The sequence below is a fragment of the Protopterus annectens genome, chromosome 2.part1 (genome assembly GCF_019279795.1).
Source record: "Protopterus annectens isolate FY-2018-M chromosome 2.part1, PAN1.0, whole genome shotgun sequence".
Taxonomy (NCBI): domain Eukaryota; kingdom Metazoa; phylum Chordata; order Ceratodontiformes; family Protopteridae; genus Protopterus; species Protopterus annectens.
The window spans coordinates 1,656,628,669-1,656,650,359 of NC_056729.1; the positions used below are offsets into that span (position 1 = coordinate 1,656,628,669).

General features: G+C 42.7%; 1 protein-coding gene across 8 annotated transcripts in view; it reads right to left on the bottom strand.

Moving 5' to 3' along the window:
- The window catches only part of AGRN (agrin), a 3,161,231-nt gene that overhangs the window by 2,998,887 nt on the left and 140,653 nt on the right, over positions 1-21,691 (bottom strand). For all 8 annotated transcript variants that reach the window (XM_044063089.1, XM_044063082.1, XM_044063083.1 and 5 more), the window contains exon 2: positions 7,553-7,814. In XM_044063089.1, the coding sequence (XP_043919024.1) occupies positions 7,553-7,814 (262 nt within the window). The remainder of the gene's footprint in view (positions 1-7,552; positions 7,815-21,691) is intronic.

A 21,691-nucleotide genomic window follows, 5' to 3' on the forward strand; every position in this document is an offset into this window, starting at 1 on the left:
TAATGTTTTCCAACTGAATGAGAGGGTGTCAACTTTCCAAGCTTGTGGATGGAATGTCCTTGTGCAAAATTTTTGAAGCTGGTAGTTTTGGGGTCTTGCAAACAGATCTATATCTGGGCGTCCCCATTTTTGAGCTATCATTGCAAATACTTGTGGATCTAGTTTCCACTCGTGTGGATCCATAATGTTTCTGCTTAGGTCGTCTGCCGATGTGTTTTTCTTTCCTGGCAGGAATTGTGCTTGTAATTGTACCTGGTAAGACAGTGCGGTGTTCCACAAGGTCATTGCTTGCCTGCATAGAGGGTAGGAATGTGTGCCCCCTTGCTTGTTTATGTAACTCATAACTGTGGTATTGTCCGTCTTTATTATTAGTTGCCCTGGGTGTAAGAGGTCCTTGAAAGCTGTTAGGGCATTCTGTACTGCTAGCATTTCTTTTTGATTGATATGCAGATGCCTCTGATCTGTAGTCCATTTGCCTTGAATGCACTGTCCTGCCATGTGTGCTCCCCAGGCATAGTCCGATGCATCTGTTGTCATAGTTTGCCTGGCTGTGGGTAAGGTGAAAGGCTGACCCTTGTTGAGGTGACATGCCTGTGCCCACCATAGAAACTCCTGTTGAAGGCAGGGAATGAGTGGTATCATTGTTTCCAAGCTGTGGCTGTGCTGAGTCCATACGCTTTTCAGGTACCATTGTAATTTCCTCATATGCAGTTTGGCAAATGGTATTAGTAGTATGCAAGATGCCATGAATCGCAAGGCCTGCAGAATTTTTCTTGCAAGGAGTTGGGTCTTTGTTGCCATTATTTTGAAATATTGAGTCAGCTGTTGTTGCTTGTCTGGCGTGAGATAAGCCATCTGGGCCATTGTATTCAAGCTGGCACCCAGGAATATTATGTTTTGTGAGGGCACTAGTTTTGATTTATTTTTGTTTACTTTGTACCCTAGGCAACTTAGAAGGTGTTTGACAAATGCCAGATGCTTTAAAAGAATGTCCTTGCTTTCTGCTTGAATAAGGCAGTCATCCAGGTATGGGTATATTTGAATTCCTCTTTGTCTGCAGTATGCAATTACTGGTGCCAGGCATTTTGTGAACACCCTGGGCGCAGTAGATAAGCCAAAGGGCAGTGCAGAGAATTGATAATGCGTTGAACCTGCAATGAAGCAGAGGTATCTTCTGCATTTTTGTCTGATAGGGACATGCAGGTATGCCTCCTTGAGGTCCAACGTTACTAGCCAAGCATTCTTGCCCAGCATGGGAAGAAGCTGCTGTAGTGTTAGCATCTTGAATTTTGGTACTTGCAGATAGGTGTTCAGAATTGAAAGATTCAGAATGGGTCTCCATGCTTTGTCCTTTTTGGGACTAGAAAGAGTCTTGAGTAAAATCCTTGTCCTTGCTCCTGTGTAGGTACCTGTTGAATGGCTCTCATGTCCATGAGAGCTGTAATTTGTTTTTGTGCCTCTGCCCATTTATTTGGTGGCAGGTTTGGCATTCCTTTTATCCTTGGTAAGGTATGAAAATGGAATCTGTATCCTTGAGAGACAATGTTTAGGACCCATTTGCCTTTTGTGATGATGTGCCAGTTGTCTGCATAAAACGCTAATTTTCCTCCCAAGGGAGCTGCCAGGAGAGATTTGCTTGGTAGTTTGAGGATAGAGTAATTGTGTTTGTCTTCTGCTAGCTTGGGGCCTGTCTTCTCCTCCTTTCTGGGTAGCAGTACCCCATTGGCGAGGTTTGTAAGGGCCTTGTGACTGACCTCTGCCCCTTGGGCGTCTGTATTTGCCCCTCTGTGATCTCTCAGAAGCTGGAAAGGACCAGTTTTTTGTTGGCCAATTTCTGCTGAAATGAAGGGGTTGTACTTGCAAAAAATCCTTGACTGTCTGCATAGACTTTGCCTTACGCTCCATTTTCTTTAAAACCTCTTCTGCTTTGACACCAAATAATACATCCTGCTGTAAAGGTGCATCCAATAATTTTGCTTTAACATGATCAGGAAGGGTTTGTTCTTTTAACCAAGCATGTCTACGTATGACAGAGCCAGTAACAGCTGCTCTACAGGAAGCTTCCAATGAATCAAATCCGCATTGTAAAGTATGTTTGCCCACCTGCTCAGCTGCATGCAACAGATCCTGCATTTCCTTGAATTCAGACTGTTCTGAATGTGTGCTCATTTTTTGTTTTAATTGAGGCATTAGGAATTGCTGATATTTCAGCATGTGAAACTGACAATTTAATGCTCTCATAGCCAGAGTTGCTGAGGTGTAGATTTTCTTTCCCCATCTATCTAGGGCTCTGGAATCCCTTTCACAGGGCACAGGATTTTTAGCCATAAAAGCTTTAGCTCCCTTAGAACCCTGGGAAATTGTTTCTGGGTCAGCCACAGGGCTTCTATAAAGGAATTTGTATGAGTCGGGTACTCTGTAGTATCTGTCTGGTTTGGCTGGAGCAGGAGGTAGAGAGTCTGGATTTAGACTAGACTCCAAGTAAACATCATCCACAATATCTAAAACTGGAGGGATAGCAAGAGGTCTGTGCTTGGGTAGTAAAAGGAACTCTCAGAGCCTTTTCTTAGAATCTGAGTAGTTCTGGCCTTCCCAGTGGAAATGTTCCCTCATGGCATATAAAGTTTCCCCAAAGGAGAAGTCTTCAGGGGGAGATGCTGAGGGAATAGAGTCTTCAGCATCAGTCTTCATAAGGTGGAAAAGTGTAATCCTGTTCCTCAGAAGAATCTGAGGAAACTGAAACCTGGTCAGAAGAAACATAATCCTCCTGTTGTCTTGGTCTTTTATCAGGAGGGGGATGGGAACTCCTGATTAGGGTAATCAAATCTTCAGCCATCTTAAGCATCTGTTTCTTAGGCATGGGGCCTTGAACTGTAGACCGATGTACAGTCGTCTTTGGTTTTAAAGGAGTTTTAAGCTTAGCATAACATTTAAAGGTGAGTGTAGTCGGTCTGAAGACACCTTCTGCAACCAAAGGTGTTTCCACTGCACCGGGGTCTACTTCTGCTCTAGTGTTGGAAGGGCCTAATGAAGTTGGCTGCGTCAGCCTAGTAGACTCCGCTTGAGAATCTGCAGCTGTCTGGGGTTCCAGTTCTGCGGTTGTCAGGGGCTGTGTAGGTGCCTCACTGAAAAACGGAGAACCGGCGTCAGGCCCAGCAGAGGCCTCGGAATCTGGCTTGTTCCTAAGCTGCCTGTCCTTATCCTTGTGTTTTTTATGCATGCCGGTCGTCGGCTGCTCCGACGGCATGATATAATTAAATTTCCTACCAAAGTAATGTCGTGCGAAGTCAAAACGGCGTTTGATAGTTCGTTTATTAAACCTAGCACAAAACTGACAACCTGTGATGTCGTGGTCTGGGCCTAGGCAAGGAATACAATAGGAATGGAAGTCCTTATGAGGTATTTGCTTCCCACAAGAAATGCAATTGTTAACTTTTTCTGACATCGGACTGAGGCAAGAAAAGGTTCCCCAACGGGGTACTTAGCTTTATTGAAGACTTCGGACTGAAATTCGAATCGAAAATCTCAGGTGTCGGCTGACCGGCACTTGCGAACTGCTTCTGCTTCGGGCACTGCGCGGCAACAAAGACTGAAGAAAATGGCGTCGGATGCCTCTTATATACCCCTGGCGCACTGACGTCAGGGAAGAAGTGACAGCAACGGATGCCGGACCAAGACTTTGGAATTCAGGCCGACTGTGGGACCGCCTGATGGCGGATAACCCAAGTGTGATGACTGCAGCAGGGTAACACGATGAACATCTGGAGTTTGGCGTAATGGTTAAAGCGTTTACCTCACAGATACAAGGTACTACTTTTGATTCTCACCTTCTGGAGCACGGCTGGCCTTAAAAAGGCCCCCCAGGGCCATTAACCTAATAATCACCTATTTACTAATTACAGTGTCTTAATTTTGTAAGCCCACTGACCCAAAAGCTCTTTTGTCAGGGGTCTACAACGCAAACATACAGATCAATACAAGCAGCATGTCTTTGAATAAAGGAGACAATCAAAATGAGTGGAGCACGACAAATGCAAACAAGGGAGAACATAGAAACGTGAACTACATCAAGAGGGCGAGATGAACCCTTCAGTTCAGAACTAACAGCACTGACAGCTGTACAACCACACCAGCCATTTACAACAACAACTGTGTTGAAGAGAAAAAAAAATACATAACTCAGGCAAACAACATGTTGCAAAGATCTGGAGGGTTGTACATGGTATTTAAAGGTTCCTTACAATGTGCCATTTAAATTACAAAAAAAAAAAAAAAAAAAAAGTGTGGCTAACATGACACACCTTCCATTAATATTACTGTTGTGACCCTGGCTATATTAATCCTACAGTAAACATTTGCAATTTATCTACCAGACATTCTGACTTTAGTGTAATAATGTTTCAATTATTTTACATATACTTAATATGCATTTATTGTGCAGATGATATATTTAATATATCTATGTCACAATAAAACAAACAAGGAACTGTGCATGCAGTGAAAGAGACCACAAGTTTTATGAACGTTGTACTAATCTGAAACATAAGAAGTCTGCTTGTGAAGCAAATTATTTCAAAGATTTGGACCTTTATTCAGGGAAAGGCTTTACTTGGAGACTTGTTTTGTCCTTTATAAATATGATCTCATTAGGATTAGGATAACCTCTGAAGATTGCTGATTCCAGAAAAACACAAGGTTGTTACTGACATTACTTACATAATCCTTGCAAACAGCATGAAAGATGCAATACCAAACAGGGTAATTGTCAAGGTCACAGAAGCTGCAAAGAACGTTATCATATTCCACTTTCGTTGTGACAGCAGCTGAAACACTGCACAATTTTAGAGTATATGGTACACATCTATACAACACAACTATTTCTTCTAGGCATTTGTATTTCAGAGAAAACTGTTAAATCCCATAAGCAGATGAAAAATTGGTCAAAAACAATGAAACTAGATATCATTGTTAAAAAATGGTATGTGTTTTTGTATTGCAGGTAAATTTTATAGTGAAAAGTTGATATGCCATTTGTATATGACTAGAGGGGAATCACGTGACATACTTGTGAGGTCATCAATGTTAAGCAACTATTTTACAGACTATAAGCAGAATCAACACCAACACTACTGTCAGACAATCCCAAACTGTTGCTCTCTGTAAATCTCAAAAAAAACACACTTGATATTGCTGTACTCGCCACTCCAGTAAACAAATGGCTGCTATAGGCAAAGAAACACACAAGAGTATAAAAGCATGACCAAATTCACTAAAAGCTCACCTCAAACCTGTCCAAAATATCTCAGGATTTACCCACAGTTCCCTTTTGTAGTGTTCACTTTTACTAGACAGACAACACATTTTGGACACATCTGGAGTAAGTGAGGGGGCTTAAAATGACAAATACTCTTGTGTATCTGCTCACGTGATCTGTCATGACTACATATGGAGAATTTACTGCCAGCAAAAGCCAAATAATGTTACAATAATCCATATTACTTAGTTAAAGTACAGTTACAAAAATAGAGAAAGTTTCACTTGATAGCTATGACGGCTTAGCGGTTAACTGCTCTGACTACAGTGTACAGCGTCCTGGGTTCAATCTGAAGTAGAGGACAGGACAGCATTATTAGTCACACAAGACTCCACTGTTTCTTCTAAACGTTGTTGGATTTTTTTCTGTAATTTATTTTAATCGGACATTCATTTAGCTTACAGTCACTGAATCTCCATGTATGTGCACATATCTCTGTTGATGAACAATATACTGGAATCAGCAAACCAAAGAAAATGTGTCAACTTACATTTTATACAACTTATCCCAAGATTCAGTAACTTGTACTTAGTCACATTAGGAAGAGATGGGAAGAACTCTCCAACTATAAAGGGGAGCAAAGGTTAAAAGAACTCCACAGGAAAAAAATTAGATAAACTTTTGATTAATCAGATAAAACAGAATGAATCCTTTTTGGGTGAATGGGTTCTCACCAGAACCAGCCTTATCTCCTAGAGCACTTCCTGGTCCGAAATGTTCATCTTTAAATATCATTCCTACCGGACATGTAGAAATAAACTAACAGTAATAAGGTTAACTAAAATACACCTCAGCACTTTACATTGTACTTACTTATTTGGTAAGTGGATACACTGAACTGGAGCACTACTTTAATTCCAGCACTGAGCAAGGTTATGTCTTCCCATTAACCAGTCCAGACAGTTTCACTTTCCCCTTCCCCACCCCAATATTGCAGCGCTTTACTGGCACCACTGCAGCAATCTACTCATTAGGCCTTTGAGGAAAGCCATCCTATTAAGTATAGCATGGCCCAATAAGCGCATGGCATGTCTCAACCAATCATGAATAATAATGGATCTATTAAACTCCAAATACTTGCTGTTCATTAGCAGGTCAGTAGCCCTAGCAGTAAAAGCCAATGTCGTTGTACCTGAGCCTAAAAACTACACTAGCCTGGGGTTCATGGAATAAAGGGATATATACTACAAGCATTTCCTGACACATATTTCTCACATCCAAAGGGTCACTTGCCTTGTTTACTGGCTGTTGTCATGATCCTACATGCTTCTTGGTGTTCCACGCCTTTCTCGGGATTACACTCTAGACAGGTGCTGCACTGTACAAGTACATCATATCAGACAACACCACAATGGAACCAGAGCATACTACTTTGTTAAAATACTCTCTCTATACTACAGTACAGCTATAAAGTATTAACCAGGGTGAGTGGGTGTTATTGCCTAGCATTCTTACCCACTCAACAATACCTTACTGTGTACATCGTTTTAATGATTTCAGTGTGATTCATTTCTGCTACTTTCCAAGATATCAATGCCATGTCAGAGTATGGTAGTTAAATTTAAGAAGAAAAAAAAACAGGACTACCAAATAGTTATTTAACATCTGTTAACCAGGAAAGTTCAACTTGGAACAAGACAATTTTCAGCAGAGACCCGGGTAGAAATACTCCAGATGCATGTCTTTGTAATGTGGGAGGAAACCAAAGCACCCAGAGAAAATCCACATGAACAACATGCAGACTCCATACAGAAAGAACCCCAGACAAGAATCGAACTGGGGAACCTGTTCCTGTGAGGCAAAAATGCAAACCACTGCACCATACTGTATATGTGACTGGAGCTTTTAAGAACACACACACACACACACACACACACACACACACACACACACACACACACACACACACACACACACACACACACACACACACACACACACACGTGCCATCAAAGCTGACTGAACATTTTTCAGCTAAATTGTAATTAGTTGCATGGCATGCCAATGTTACAGTCAAGTTTCAGAAACTGTTTCTCACTGACACTGCAGCATATAGAAATACTCATAGATGTTTTACGACAGAAAGTACACTAAAGAGAACAAAAAATGGGGCACAGTGAACACAGTTTATCTGAACTTTTGCAGGCAGCAAAATCAGTTTCACTGCTGTCCTGGCAATACTTTAGACAATAATGTTAACACACAAAGAGGAAAACCAAAAAAAAAAAAAAATCTGACCTTCAACGCAGTTCTCCACTTCTTCCAGGTTCCTTAGAGTAATTCTCATCAGGCTGGAATTCAGCATGAGTTCATTTTTGTGTGCAGGCCACATAGATGTAGGTGAAGGATTGACAAAGAAAATCCGTGTGTCCCCTGTAGAAACTTGGTTGTCACAGATCAAAGGATCACCAAATCCACCAATCATCACTTTGTTACCACCTTCAACAAGATTTGCACTTTTCACCATTTCTTTGCCTTTTAGGTATCTCCAAACTCGTACCTAAAGAAACAAAAAAATACATTAATGACTGTGTATCTCACAAAAACAAGCTTTATTTTGCTTTCCTGTTTCTTAGTGGAGAAGGTGGATTGATCCCACTGAATGACTTTCAGGAATTACAAGGACCGCAGACACAAGTTACAACAGATATACAGAGTCCAGTTAAAGAATACCTACTTCATATCACTCAAAATGCAATACATTTAAAATACAAGGTATGTAAACCAAGTGTCGGAAAAATGTTAATATAACCATTAAAGCAGAAATGTAGTTGTCTACCTAATTTAAAGCTTTATGATTCTATTTGCCTAGAAAACTGTTTCCTCTGCATGCTGGGCTTACATTTGGAAGCTAGTGTATATGGTGTCTATAGAATTAAAGGTCTGTGGCAGACAAGATACCTGTGAGGAGATAGCTTCTAACAGGGGCTCAAGATTTTAAAAAATCTCTCTCATGTACGTAAGATAAAATTAATATAATTCTGTGTCTGAATGGAAGTTTGTAGTACTTAATCAGACAAAGGCTGTGGATGCAGTCTACACATACCTTAGTAAAGACCTACTCCCTAGCTATTTCTTGAAATTCACAGCAGATGCTATTGCTATCCCAGTCTCCACTCTCATAAACAGATCAATTGTTGAAAACTATGTGCCCAAACTCTGGAAAATATCCTATGTTACACCCATACATAAAGGCGGGACCTCCACTGAACTTAATAACTACAGACCCATTGCTTTACTCTCCCCCCTGGCCAAAATCCTAGAAAAATGCATCCATACCCAGATGCTAAACTATCTCCTAGACAGCAACATCCTGTCACCCACTCAGCATGGTTTCAGACCTGCCCGTAGTACCACTATAGCCCTCCTCTGCTTCACAGACACAGTAAACAGTCTCAAAAATGAAGCCCTACAGGTGTCAACTCTTTTTTTTGGATAAGTCCAAAGCATTTGACACAGTCTCACACCAAATCCTGCTAAACAAACTAAACCAATATCACCTATCAAATTCCACTTTTACCTGGTTCCAAAGCTACTTAACTGACAGGTACCAAGCTGTGAAATAGGAAAATTCTCTCTCTCCTCAGCTGCCCATAACTATAGGAGTCCCACAGGGTTCTATCTTAGGACCACTACTATTCACAGTCTTCACAAATGACCTCCATACCTCCACACAGCATGCATCTATCATTCAGTACGCAGATGACACTACCTTAATCTGTGTTGCACAAAACATTCCCACCCTCCTGCAAACAACTCAGCTAGCATTCTCTGACGTTGAAAACTACCTTACCAAAGCCCAACTTATCCTCAGTCCAAAGAAAACTCAGCTTATGATTATAACCAGTTCTAACAAAAACACTGATAACAGTCAATTCACTATCTACTCCACAAATGCTACTCCAATCACTCCAGTGGCACAGGCTAAGCTATTGGGAATAACCATAGACTCCCACCTAAAATTTGATAGTCATCTCAACTTAACTATTAAAAAAGTACATGCCAAACTTGGATCACTCTACCGTATCAAACCATTTCTTACCAACAACACAAGATCGGCCATTGCTCGCTCCCAACTTCTATCTACCCTACTCTATGTATCTCCCATTCTGACTAATCTCAACAAAACTGAACTAAGCAAAATGGAAGCCTGCTATAACAGAATTGCCCGCTTTGCTGCAAATTGCTCATACAGAACTCATCACTATACTGCTTTGAGACAGCTCCACTGGCTTGAACTGCCCAACCTTCTAACTTACAATCATCTCTGCCTCTGTCATTCTATCTATTACCTCCCCAATAAGTGTCCTGCTCTCAGAAACCTAGTACAACATCAGTCAGCCAAAAGGCCTCTTAGATCATTTATTTTATTTATTTATTTATTTTTATTTAACATTTGTTGACTGGGAAAGTCCGACTAGGTTCCACAGATCCTGTTTTCAGCGGAGGCCCGGGGAGAAACGCTCCAGAAGCATGTCTTTAGAGTGTGGGAGGAAACCGGAGTACCTGGAGGAAATCCACGCGAGCACAGGGAGAACATGCAAACTCCACACAGAAGGCACCCCAGCCAAGAATCGAACCGGAGAACCTCTTGCTGTGAGGCGTCAGCATCAACCGCTGCACCACTGCGCCGCCCAGTGCACAGTGGTGCAGCATCAAGCAAACTACTACTAGAAGTCACCAACAACTACAACAGCTTTGGAGATGTGCTATATAGTAGTTCAGTGGCTAAAAAATGGAACTCTGTCCCCACTAGCATTCACAACACATCATCCAAAGCCTCCTTTAAAGACCTCATCAGGCAACATCTCAAGCAAAGTTGGCAGTGCCATGACTGCTCCCCATACTAGTGAAAGTGGATAAGGTATACATACTAGAGTACTTGATAATAGTTTTCTTTCTTACTCACAAACACTAGCTAATCTACAATGTATGTACTGTACCTGTGTACTATGTATGTATTCTATCTATGTTCCAAATTTCAGCTGTACATCACAAATCTATTAATTACCTTTATTTTTAAATTAATATTTTTTTGTTTGTTCTCTCCACTGTAACTGTTGATGTGTCACATACCACTGTAAAAACATGACTTTTGTAATTTGTGTGTATACTGACCATATAGACGTTGTCCTGTTCGATTCTCAGCTAGAGCGTCTTCTGTGTTGAGACATGCGTGAATGGGCGTACCTTCGTTGAAGGTTGTGCGTCAGGGCTGGCAACTCGGCACATAAAAATCTACTGCCAATCATTAGCAGACCGGAGTTCCACTGTGGCGACCCCTAACCAGGAAAAGCCAAAAGACACAACAACAACAACAACAACTGATCATGTCTAACTAAATGTATCTGTAATTTTTCTTTGTGGAGCTTTTCTCCCCGGGCCTCTGCTGAAAAAGGGCCTTTTTGGCTCAGTCAGACACCCCCGGTTAACAAATGTAAAATAAAACAAATAAAATAAAATGTGATATGGTAACATACAGCAAACTTGTTAACAAACCAGAAAGACAGAACACGTCTTAGTGTTTAATATGGGTTAAATACTGGCTAAACAACAGAGCATAGAGGGGAAACAGTAAACAGAGTCAAATTAGATACAAGGATGGTGGCAAGTGGGGTTTCAGATGGGGTCAATACTTGAGACAGTTTACAGTCCTTTTCAGTGTCTTTATAAACAGTACTGCAGGGGATCTGAAATGAAGCAATGGTCATGTTACTAATATTACAAAGTTATTCAGCGAAGTTAACCACTTGAAGGGTTAAAAAGGATGAAGTGAAACTTGGTATGACTGGAGGAATGCATCAAGCCATCCATTCATCCATCCATCCATCCATCCATCCATCCATCCATCCATCCATCCATCCATCCATCCGTCCATCCAGCCACCATCTATACACCCATACATCCATCCATACATCCTGCCAGCCATCAAACCATTCAGCAATCCAGCCATCCCTTCCTCCATCCATCCAGCTACTCATTTTCCAAACTCCTGTATTGAAGAGGTTTGATGTTGTAGTACAGTGAGAAAAAAATAATCAGACCATTTTCTCTTGCAACAGTTTCCAGCCCAGCCTGTAGGATGACCAGACATTTTAAGGTAAGAAGAAAGAGACATAATCCCTCAAGCATGTCCTCAGTTTTCTAAAGGGACCCTTCCAGGCAGATCATGCCACATACACTTCCAGCTCAAAAGGTATATTCACAAGGTTCCCAAACTATAATGTGATATCTATCACCCATGAAGAACACTAGCTGTGTTCCAAGACCCCTTCAGATTTCCAAGCTCTTCAATGTATCACAGGCAATGGACACAGGCACTATGTGAAGGACCTCATTTCTGATGCTTGCATGCATAGTCTCAACTCAGAGGTTGAAACCATAGCTGAGACAGGAGAGACAGACTTGACTGTTAAACTTAGAGATTAATGATTGTATCTCACTTCTCACGTTACCACCACAGGTCAGTACAATGCTTACAGTACTGTTCCCCCCACCATACCTCTCAACTGTATAGATTTTCACAGAATGCCCAGATGTCTGCCTCATATTTTTGGTATGTTCCCCCTAAAATGTGTACCTTTCTGGCAAATAGCTGAGGATTGAAGTCATTAAATAATAACAAAACATTTGAGTTTTTAAGACTTCACAAATCCGTCAGAAAATTTCATGCTAATGTAAAACCTATTATTCTATCAACTTTTTAAGTTTGTAAGAGCAATATTTAAAATCTGTCCCTATTTGCTCCCCCATCACTGTAGGCTTTGTCCAGATATTTTGCTCTAAGAGGTTGAGAGGTATGCTCCCCACCCCCACCTTCAGATGTAAACCGACTGCAAGAACCCTCTCACTTGCAGATAGCAACTAAAGCTAAGAGGACAGCACCATCTACAAACAACAAAGTTGCAACCATTACTTCCCCAAACTGGATACTCTTTAGACATTGACTGCATTCTGATACCCTGTTCAGGAAATCACAGACAGGATAGGAGGCAAAATACATCCTCATAAACAGGATGGGAAACAAAACCTGCTATTAGAGTGCTACGTCCACCCTGAATGTATGTGTCTTAAAGATGGAACCGTGGAAATAACTCCTTTCTCAAATACAGGCGCCAAATAGCACATAGCAGCTCTGAGACTCTCTACAGGTTTTATTACCTCCCACAGGACACATCAGATGCCTTTTGTAGGGTTACAAAATGTGTTGACAGTGCTAGCAAACCCAATGTCATGTCAGTGACAGCTGCAGCTACTGCCTTGTTAGCCTGTCAAGACCTATAAGTAAAATATGAAAGCCCCATTATTTCAACATGACATGGAAGGGCTCTTATAAGTTCACTACTTCCTTCACCACTGGTGTCCACCAGTATGTCCTAAGGTTACCACAATGACAAATAGCCACTACCTTTGGCCACAGCTTCTTGCTGCCACCTCATCTCCTGAGGTCTTCCTTAAACATAGCAGAAAACATTTTCCAAAACTTGTAACTTGAATACATCCTGCAGCCAACCCTGACACCCACCCCACAAAGTGATCAATCAAGCATTTCCATGGCAGGACCTGTGGCTTAAAGGAAAAATGGTCAGGATAAGAAAAATGAGTTAGGAAGTATACAGTCCTCTAAACAAAAAACTTTAACCATGCCTGCCTTTGCCTACACACATTATTACACTATATTTGTAACAATACCTCCTGAGTCACATCAGAACTACATTTCATGTGGAGAGAAATACAAAAGTTCTGCAGACTAGGGGTAAAGTACGTGTAACATCAAAATTGGAATCACTGGAGCAACAGAATTCTAGATTGCTGTCAACTACAACTTAGGGTTTCCATGTTGCTAGAACATGTTTCATTAGTTACTTTGTCAATGTAAGAGCAGGAAACAAGAGAGGGTGCTTTTAAAATGCAGCCCAGGACAGCACACAACATCAAACAGGGATGTTACTCTAATACATATAACAAAAGGAGAAAAAGTAGGTTTTAGCCACAGCAAGAGTAGCAACTGTTTATTTCAGATATAAAATGCCAAGAAATACATACACAGTTTGTAAAGGAAATGGCTGGTTTTATTTGAGCACTGCAACAGCTGTTTCCTTCATCCTTTATGCAGTGAATCACTCAATAGCACTTGCTAAGAAATGCTGCAAGGACAGACTACAAGGATAAAGTGATTAACATATAGGTCTCTATCTTTTCCAGCAATGTCAGACAATATCATGCATGCAGTTTTGCTTTTACTGCTGATATTCAGGAAAGTACAGTTGTGTACACTTACCATAAATGTAGATGTTCGAGTGTATTCACTGTTGCAGTCAATACATTTCGGTAATCTGCCTGCAGTAGCCCTCAGCCGGCCTGAATATCAAAGTCTTGGATTCCTGCATCGGATGCTGTGTCTTCTTCCATGACGTCAGGCCGTCAGGGGTATAAAACATGCAGCTGACGCCATTACATCAGTTTTTCTTGCCCCAGATGTCAGGTGCCCCCATAATGGAAAGCAATTATATGTTAGGTTACCCCTCCAACAAAAAGCAAATACTCCAGAAAGCTGAAATACACTAAACAAGAAGAAAGGTATAGCCAAGAGAAGTCAGGGGGCTGAAGGGAGGGTAACCAGGCATGCACCAGTGAATACACTCGAACATCTACATTTATGGTAAGTGCACACAACTGTACTATGTTCTTCATGTTTCACTGTTGCAGTCATTACATTTGGGTTGATTCCCAACGCTAAGGAAGGGAGGAGGAAGTTAGAGAGCATTAGGACCAGCTATTAAGCCATGCATGACTGCAGTGGCAAAACCAGCTCTGGATTTAGAAAACATAGGCATGTGGTAATGCTTGGTGAAGGTATGCACAGAGCTCCAGGTAGCAACTTCTGGGATGTCCCTGGTAGGGACACCTCTGAGAAAGGCTGTAGAGGTAGATGCAGCCCTGGTGGAATGACATCTTATCCCCTGTGGGGGAGGTTTTCCATGGTGCTTATAGCAGAAATGAATGCAATAGGCTATCCACTTAGAAATGGTTTGCTTTGAAATGACCTCCCCTCTGCCCCTGCAGCAAAGCTCACTAGCAGCTGTTCAGATTTCCTAAGAGGCTTAGTCCTGTCCAAATAAAATCTAAGTTGCCTGTGCATGTCCAAAAAGTACAGTATTCATTCTCCTTTGATTTGTGGATTTGGGAAGAAAAGTAGGCAAATGAATGGACTAAGGGCCACACTAGACACCACCTTGGGCATAAAGGAAGGATTGGTCCTGAGGGACACCCTGTCTGTATGGAAGATGATGAATGGCTCCACTGTCATGAGGGCCTGTAATTCAGACACTCTTCTTGCCGAAGTGATGGCTAGAAGGAAGCCTGTTTTCCAAGAAAGGAATTTCAACTCTGCAGTTGTAGCTGGCTCAAAAGGAGGTAGATTGAGCTTTTCCAATACAAAGTTAAGGTCCCAGGCTGGAGTAGGGGCTCTCCTGGGTGGTCTTAAATTTTTGGCCCCTCTGAAGAATTGCTTTATCAGGGGGTGAGAGAAGAGGGGTGATTCAGTATTATAATGAGCTGAAATGGCAGAGGCATGAATTTTAATTGAAGAGAAGGAAAGGCCATTGTGGAGCACATCTGGTAAGTACTAAAGAATATGCAGTGAGCAGGGCACCGTTGTGCCCATCCCCTAAGTCTGTCTCCAGGAACAGTATCTTTTCCACTTTTCAGCATAGGATTTTCTAGTACTAGGCCTCCTTGCCTCCAGAATGACATCTAGCACCTGCTTACTGAGGGATGCTATTGGAGAGCTCAAGGAATTACCCACGCTGCAAGGTTCAGGGTTTGAAGATGAGGGTGCAGAATCTGGCCCTCATGCTGGGACAGTAGGGAAGGAGTCTGAGGCAGGTGCCATGGTTCCAGCTGGGACATACTGCTCAAGAGGGGGTACCATTGTTGGCGTGGCCCATCTGGTGCAATCAGTATTGTCCTTGGTTTGTCCTGTTTGATCTTTAGCAGAACTTTCGAGAGGAGAGGCAGAGAGGGAAAGGCATAAACTGAGAGGCTTTCCCAGGTGAAGGACAGGGTATCCACTTTCCAAGCTTGACTGTGGGACGTCCTTGTGCTGAATTTGTCCAATTGGTAGTTCTGAGGGGATGCAAACAGGTCTGTCTCTGGGTTCTCCCATTTGTTTCTCAAAAGGTTGAATATCTTTGGTTCCGGTTTCCACTCATGTGGGTCCATGAGATTTCTGCTTAGGTCGTCTGCCAGTGAATTTAGTTTGCCTGACAGGAATTGAGCTTGTAGGTGCACTTGGTAGCTCAAGGCTGTGTTCCACAGAGCCATGGCTAGTCTGCAGAGAGAGTACAAGTGGGTTTCCCCCTGCTTGTTTATGTACCACATAACAGTGGTGTTGTCTGTCTTTACCAATAATTGTCCTGGAAGAATGTGGTCCTTGAAGGCTGTCAGGGAATTCTGTGCAGCTAACATTTCTTTTTGATTGATGTGCAGGTGCATCTGACTCGGGTTCCATTTGTTCTGAATGCACTGCCCTGCCAAGTGAGCCCCCCATGCATAGTCTAATGCATCTGTTGTCAAGGTTTGGGCGGCAGGGGGTAGAGTGAATGGGATCCTCTTGTTGTGGTAGCAGGCCTTGGCCCACCAAAGGAACTCTGTCCATTTGCAAGGAATGATATGAATCATTGATTCCAGGTCCTGAGAATGTTGACACCATAGGCTTTTTAGATACCATTGTAGCTTCCTCATATGCAGTCTTGCATATGGAATTAGTAGAATGCAAGAGGCCATGAACTCCAGGGCTTGCAGGATTTTCCTTGCAGATAGCTGGGTCTTTGTGGCCAGTAGTTTGAAGTAGGCTGTTAAGTAAACTTGTTTCTCTGGCATGAGGTAAGCCATCTGGGAAGTTGTGTTCAAGCTTGCTCCCAGGAATGCAATTTGTTGGCAGGGTACTAGATGCGATTTATTTCGTTTATGGTGTACCCCAGTGAGGTTAGAAGGTTTTTTTTACAAATGCCAGATGTTTTAGTAGCATGTCCTGGCTTTCTGCCTGAATTAGACCATTGTCCAGGTATGGGTATATTTGAATATTTATTTGCCTGCAAAATGCAATGACTGGAGCTAGGCACTTTGTGAATACCCTGGGCACAGTAGATAAGCCGAAGGGCAGTGCAGAGAATTGATTGTGCATGTAGCCTGCTCTAAAGCATAGGTATCTTCTGCAAGATTCCCTTATTGGGATGTGCAGGTAGGCTTCCTTCAAATCCAGTGTTGCCAACCAGGCATCTTTGCCTAGCATGGGAAGCAGCTGATGAAGCATCTTGAATTTTGGGATTACCAAAAATGTGTGTAGGATAGACAGATCCAGGATAGGACACCAGAAATGGTCTTTTCTGGGTACCAGGAAAAGTCTTGAATAAACCTTGCCCCCATTCATCTTCTGGAACAGGTAGAATAGCCCTGATGCTTAAAAGAGAGAGGACTTCCTTTTGAGCCTCTGCCCACTGATTTGGGGGTAGGTCTGGTCAGTCATTTGGGGTTGGTAAGGAGTGGAAGTGGAATATGTATCCTTGGGAAACTATATTTAAAACCCATTTGTCCTGGGTAACGAGTTCCCAATTTTTTGCATGCAGGACAATCTTTCCCCTAAAGGAACAGTCAGTTGAGCAGGGCATGGAAGGTTTAAAGTTGTCATTGAGACAGTTTACCATAGGGGGAAAAGTACAGTTTTGTACCTACCATAAATGTAGATGTTCGAGTGCTAATACAGCTGCAGTCATAACAGATGGGTTTTCCTGCTGTCAGGCAGGTCCTCAGTTGGCCGAATTCCAAAGTCTAGGTCTGGCGTCGGTTGTCGTCGCTTCCTCCCTGACGTCAGTGCGACAGGGGTATAAAAGATCCAGCTGACGCCATTTTCTTCAGTTTTTCTTGCCCCAGATGTCAGGTGCCCCCAGAAGGAAGGCAATACATAAAATTATGTAATAATGCAATGCAATATAATCAATAAACAGTAGTTGCAAGCAAATACACCATAAAAGAATACCCCAATCAGGTTGTATGAGGAGGTGTTAGCCAATAGGCCTGTCCCAAGAGGTGAAGGAGGGAGGGAAACCTGGACTGCAGCTGTATTAGCACTCGAACATCTACATTTATGGTAGGTACAAAACTGTACTATGTTCATCGTGCATACAGCTGCAGGCATAACAGATGGGTAGAATCCCAAAGCTAAAAAAGGGGTGGTAGGCACTAGGTGGAACTAGGAGGAGCCAGGATGCCCTGCAAGACTGCAGTGGCAAAGCCTGCTCTAGATTTGGAGTATAATGGTGGGTGATAGCGCTTGGAGAAGGTATGTACGGAACTCCAAGTGGCTGCTTCCAAAATATCTTTGGTAGGAACCCCCCTGAGGAAAGCTGCAGAGGTAGCTGTGGCCCTTGTGGAGTGAGATCTGATGCCTGCAGGTACAGATTTACCATGAAAAGAGTAACAAAAGCGTATGCAGTGGGCTATCCACTTTGAGATTGTCTGTTTGGAAATAGGCTTCCCTTGAGCTCCTGCAGCATAGGACACAAAGAGTTGCTCTGATTTTCTGAAAGGCTTTGTTCTGTCCAAATAATAATGCAGCTGTCTGTGAATGTCCAAGGAATGTAGTAGTCTTTCCCCTTTGTTTTGAGGATTAGGGTAAAAGGTAGGTAAGTGGATAGCCTGATTCAAGGCTACCCTGGATACTACCTTTGGCATAAAGGACAGATTGGTTCGTAAGGTAACTCTGTCCTGATGGAAAATGATGAAAGGCTGCACAGCCATGAGAGCTTGTAGTTTCGAAACCCTGGGATCTGAAGTGATTGCCAGGAGGAAGGCTGTTTTCCAAGACAAGTATTGCAGTTCTGTTGAAGCAGCTAGCTCAAAAGGAGGCAAGGTCAGTTTTTCTAGTATGAAATTGAGGTCCCAAGCAGGTACTGGTTGTTTCCTTGGGGGTTTTATATTCTTAGCCCCTCTGAGGAACTGTCTTAAGAGAGGATGAGAGAATAAAGGAGGATCAGTGTTGTATTCTACAGAAATGGCTGAGGCATGGATTTTGATGGAGGAGAATGAAAATCCATTGCTTAGCATCTCAGCTAGGTATTGTAATATTTGGGGTAAATTCAGTATTCCAGGATTCTGACCCTTTTTCTCATTCCAGGCACAAAACCGTTTCCATTTTGCAGAGTAGGCTTTTCTTGTAGAAGGTCTTCTGGCCTCCAAAATGACATCCTGCACCTCCTTGGAGAGTAGGGCCTGTTGTGAATTTAAGGAATCTTCCATGCGGCTAGATTGAGTGTTTTTAGCTGGCTGTGAAGAGTTTTGAAGTTGTGCTGAGTCAGTAGAAGAGGCATTAGAGGCAGGATCCATGGTGGGGAATGCGTCAAGCTTTTCAAGAGTGGGTACCAGTGTTGTCTTGGCCAGTCTGGAGCAATGAGAATCATCTTTGGTCTGTCTGTTCTGGTTTTTAATAGAGCTTTGGGCAGCAGAGGGAGAGGTGGAAAGGCATAAACTGTCATTGTTGCCCAACTGAAGGAGAGTGCGTCCACTTTCCAGGCCTGTGGATGAAAGATCCTTGAGCAGAATTTTGCCAATTGGTGATTTCTGTGGGAGGCAAAGAGATCTATGTCTGGCCTTCCCCATGCTTGAGTTATCTTTGTGAAAACTTGAGGATGCAACTTCCATTCGTGTGGATCTGTCATATTTCTGCTTAGGTTGTCTGCCAGTGTGTTTTCCTTGCCTGGCAGGTATGGTGCTTGAAGCTCGATTTGTAATTCCAGAGCCATGTTCGAAAGAGACATGGCTTGCCTGCATAGGGGGTATGAATGGGTACCTCCCTGTTTGTTTATGTACCACATTACTGTGGTGTTGTCCGTCCTTATCAATAGCTGGCCTGAATGCAGTAGGTCTTTGAAAGCTATAATAGCATTTATTACTGCTAGCATTTCCTTCTGATTGATGTGTAGGTGCTTTTCTTTTTGGGGCCATTTGCCCTGAATGCACTGATCTGTCATGTGCACCCCCCAGGCGTAGTCCGAGGCATCTGTTGTGATTATTTGATTTGCTTGAGGATTGCAGAATGGGAGACCTGTGTTTCTTTGGCATGCTTGAGCCCACCACAGAAATTCCTTTTGAAGACATGGAATTAGTGGTATTATTGTTTCCAAACTGTGGCTGTGTTGAGACCATAGGTTTTTTAGGTACCATTGAAGTTTCCTCATATGCAGCTTTGCACATGGGATCAGTAGGATGCAAGATGCCATGAATCCCAGAGCTTGCAGGATTTTCCTTGCAGTCAGCCTGGTGAAAGTTGCCAGTTTTCTGAAGTATTGAGTTAGTTGCCCTTGTTTCTCTGGCGTGAGGTAGGCCATCTGGGTGTTTGTATCCAAGCTGGCACCCAGGAAAATTATTGTTTGAGAGGGTATTAGCCCTGATTTCTTTTTGTTGACTGTGTATCCTAGAGAATTCAACAACATTATTACAAACGCCAAATGTTTCATAAGTATGTGCTTGCTGTCCGCTTGGATCAGGCAGTCATCCAGATATGGGTATATTTGTATCCCTTGAAGTCTGCAGTAGGCGATTACTGATGCCAGGCATTTCATGAACACTCTGGGTGCAGTAGATAAGCCAAAGGGCAATGCAGAGAATTGATAATGGGTTGAACCTGCACAAAATCTGAGGTATCGTCTGCAATCTTGTCTGAGTGGGACATGCAGGTATGCCTCCTTGAGGTCCAATGTTACCAGCCAAGACTCCTTGCCCAGCATGGGAAGAAGCTGCTGTAATGTGAGCATCTTGAATTTTGGCACGAGTAAAAATGTGTTTAGGATGGATAGGTCCAAAATAGGTCTCCAATCTTTTCCCTTCCTTGGTACCAGGAATAGTCTGGAATAAAAACCTTGACCCTGTTCTTGTGAGGGAGACAGAGGGAATGGACTCCTCTGCATCAGAATCTTCAAAAGGGGAGTAAGAATGTTCCTGGTCTTCAGAATGTTCTGAAATAATGGAGGCCTGTTCCGAGGAGGGGGATTCTTCCTCCTACCTCTTGAATAGCTTTCATGTCCATGAGATCTGAAATTTGTTTTTGTGCCTCTGCCCTTTGATTGTGTGGCAGGTTTGGCATGCCTCTCATTTTTGGAAGGGTGTGAAAGTGAAATCTGTAGCCTCTGTCTATAATGTCCAGGATCCATTTGTCTTTTGTGACAATATGCCAATTTTTCGAAAATAATGCCAGTTTTCCGCCTAAAGGTGCTGCCATTTGAGCCTTGCTTGGCATGCAAAGGGGAAGTCATTGGTTCTGCTTTCTGAATGGCTGTGAACTATCCTCACCACCTCTTTGTGTGGGTGCTTGCCATTGTCTGCCTCTAAATGATCCTTGAGATTGCCCTCTGCCCCTCGGGTGCCTGTATCTACCTCTTTGGGGTCTGTCCGTGGCTGGAAAGGACCAATTTTTGGAAGGCCAATTTCTACTGAAACGTGGAGGTTGTACCTGTAGGAAATCTTTTACTGTTTGCATTGATTTTGCCTTTTCCTCCATTTTCTTTAATACCTCCTCAGCTTTAACACCAAATAATACATATTTTTGCAGGGGAGCATCTAGTAATTTAGCTTTGACATGATCTGGTAAGGTTTGCTCTTTTGAGCCAGGCATGTCTACGTATGACTGATCCTGTAACAGCAGCTCTACATGAGGACTCTAAAGCATCAAAACCACATTGCAAGGTATGCTTACCCACTTGTTCTGCACTATGTGTCAAATCCTGCAACTCCTTCAAGTCTGGTTGTTCAGGTTGTGACATTTTGTTTCTCAACTGTGATAACAGAAATTGTTGGTACTTTAACATATGGAACTGACAGTTTAATGCCCTCATGGTTAAGGTGGCCGAGGTGTAAACCTTTTCCCCCCACTTCTCTAAAGCTCTGGAATCTCTCTCTGAAGGTAATGGACTTTTAGCAGTGGAGGCCTTAATTCCCTTGGGACCCTGTGATATAGTTTCTGGGTCAGCCGCATGGCTTTTGTATAGGAATTGGTGTGAGTTAGGAACCCGGTAATACCTGTCAGGCTTGACTGGAGCTGGAGGTAAAGAATCTGGGTTAAGGCAGGCCTCCGAATACACGTCATCTAGAATGTCTAAGACAGGAGGTATAGCCAGAGGCCTGTGCTGAGGGAGCAAGAGAAAATCCCTAAGCCTTTCCTTGGAGTCTGAGTACTCTTGGCCTTTCCAGTGGAAGTGTTCCATCAAGGTATGTAAGGTTTCCCCAAAAGAGTAATCCTCAGGGGGGGAGACAGAGGGAATGGACTCCTCTGCATCAGAATCTTCAAAAGGGGAGTAAGAATGTTCCTGGTCTTCAGAATGT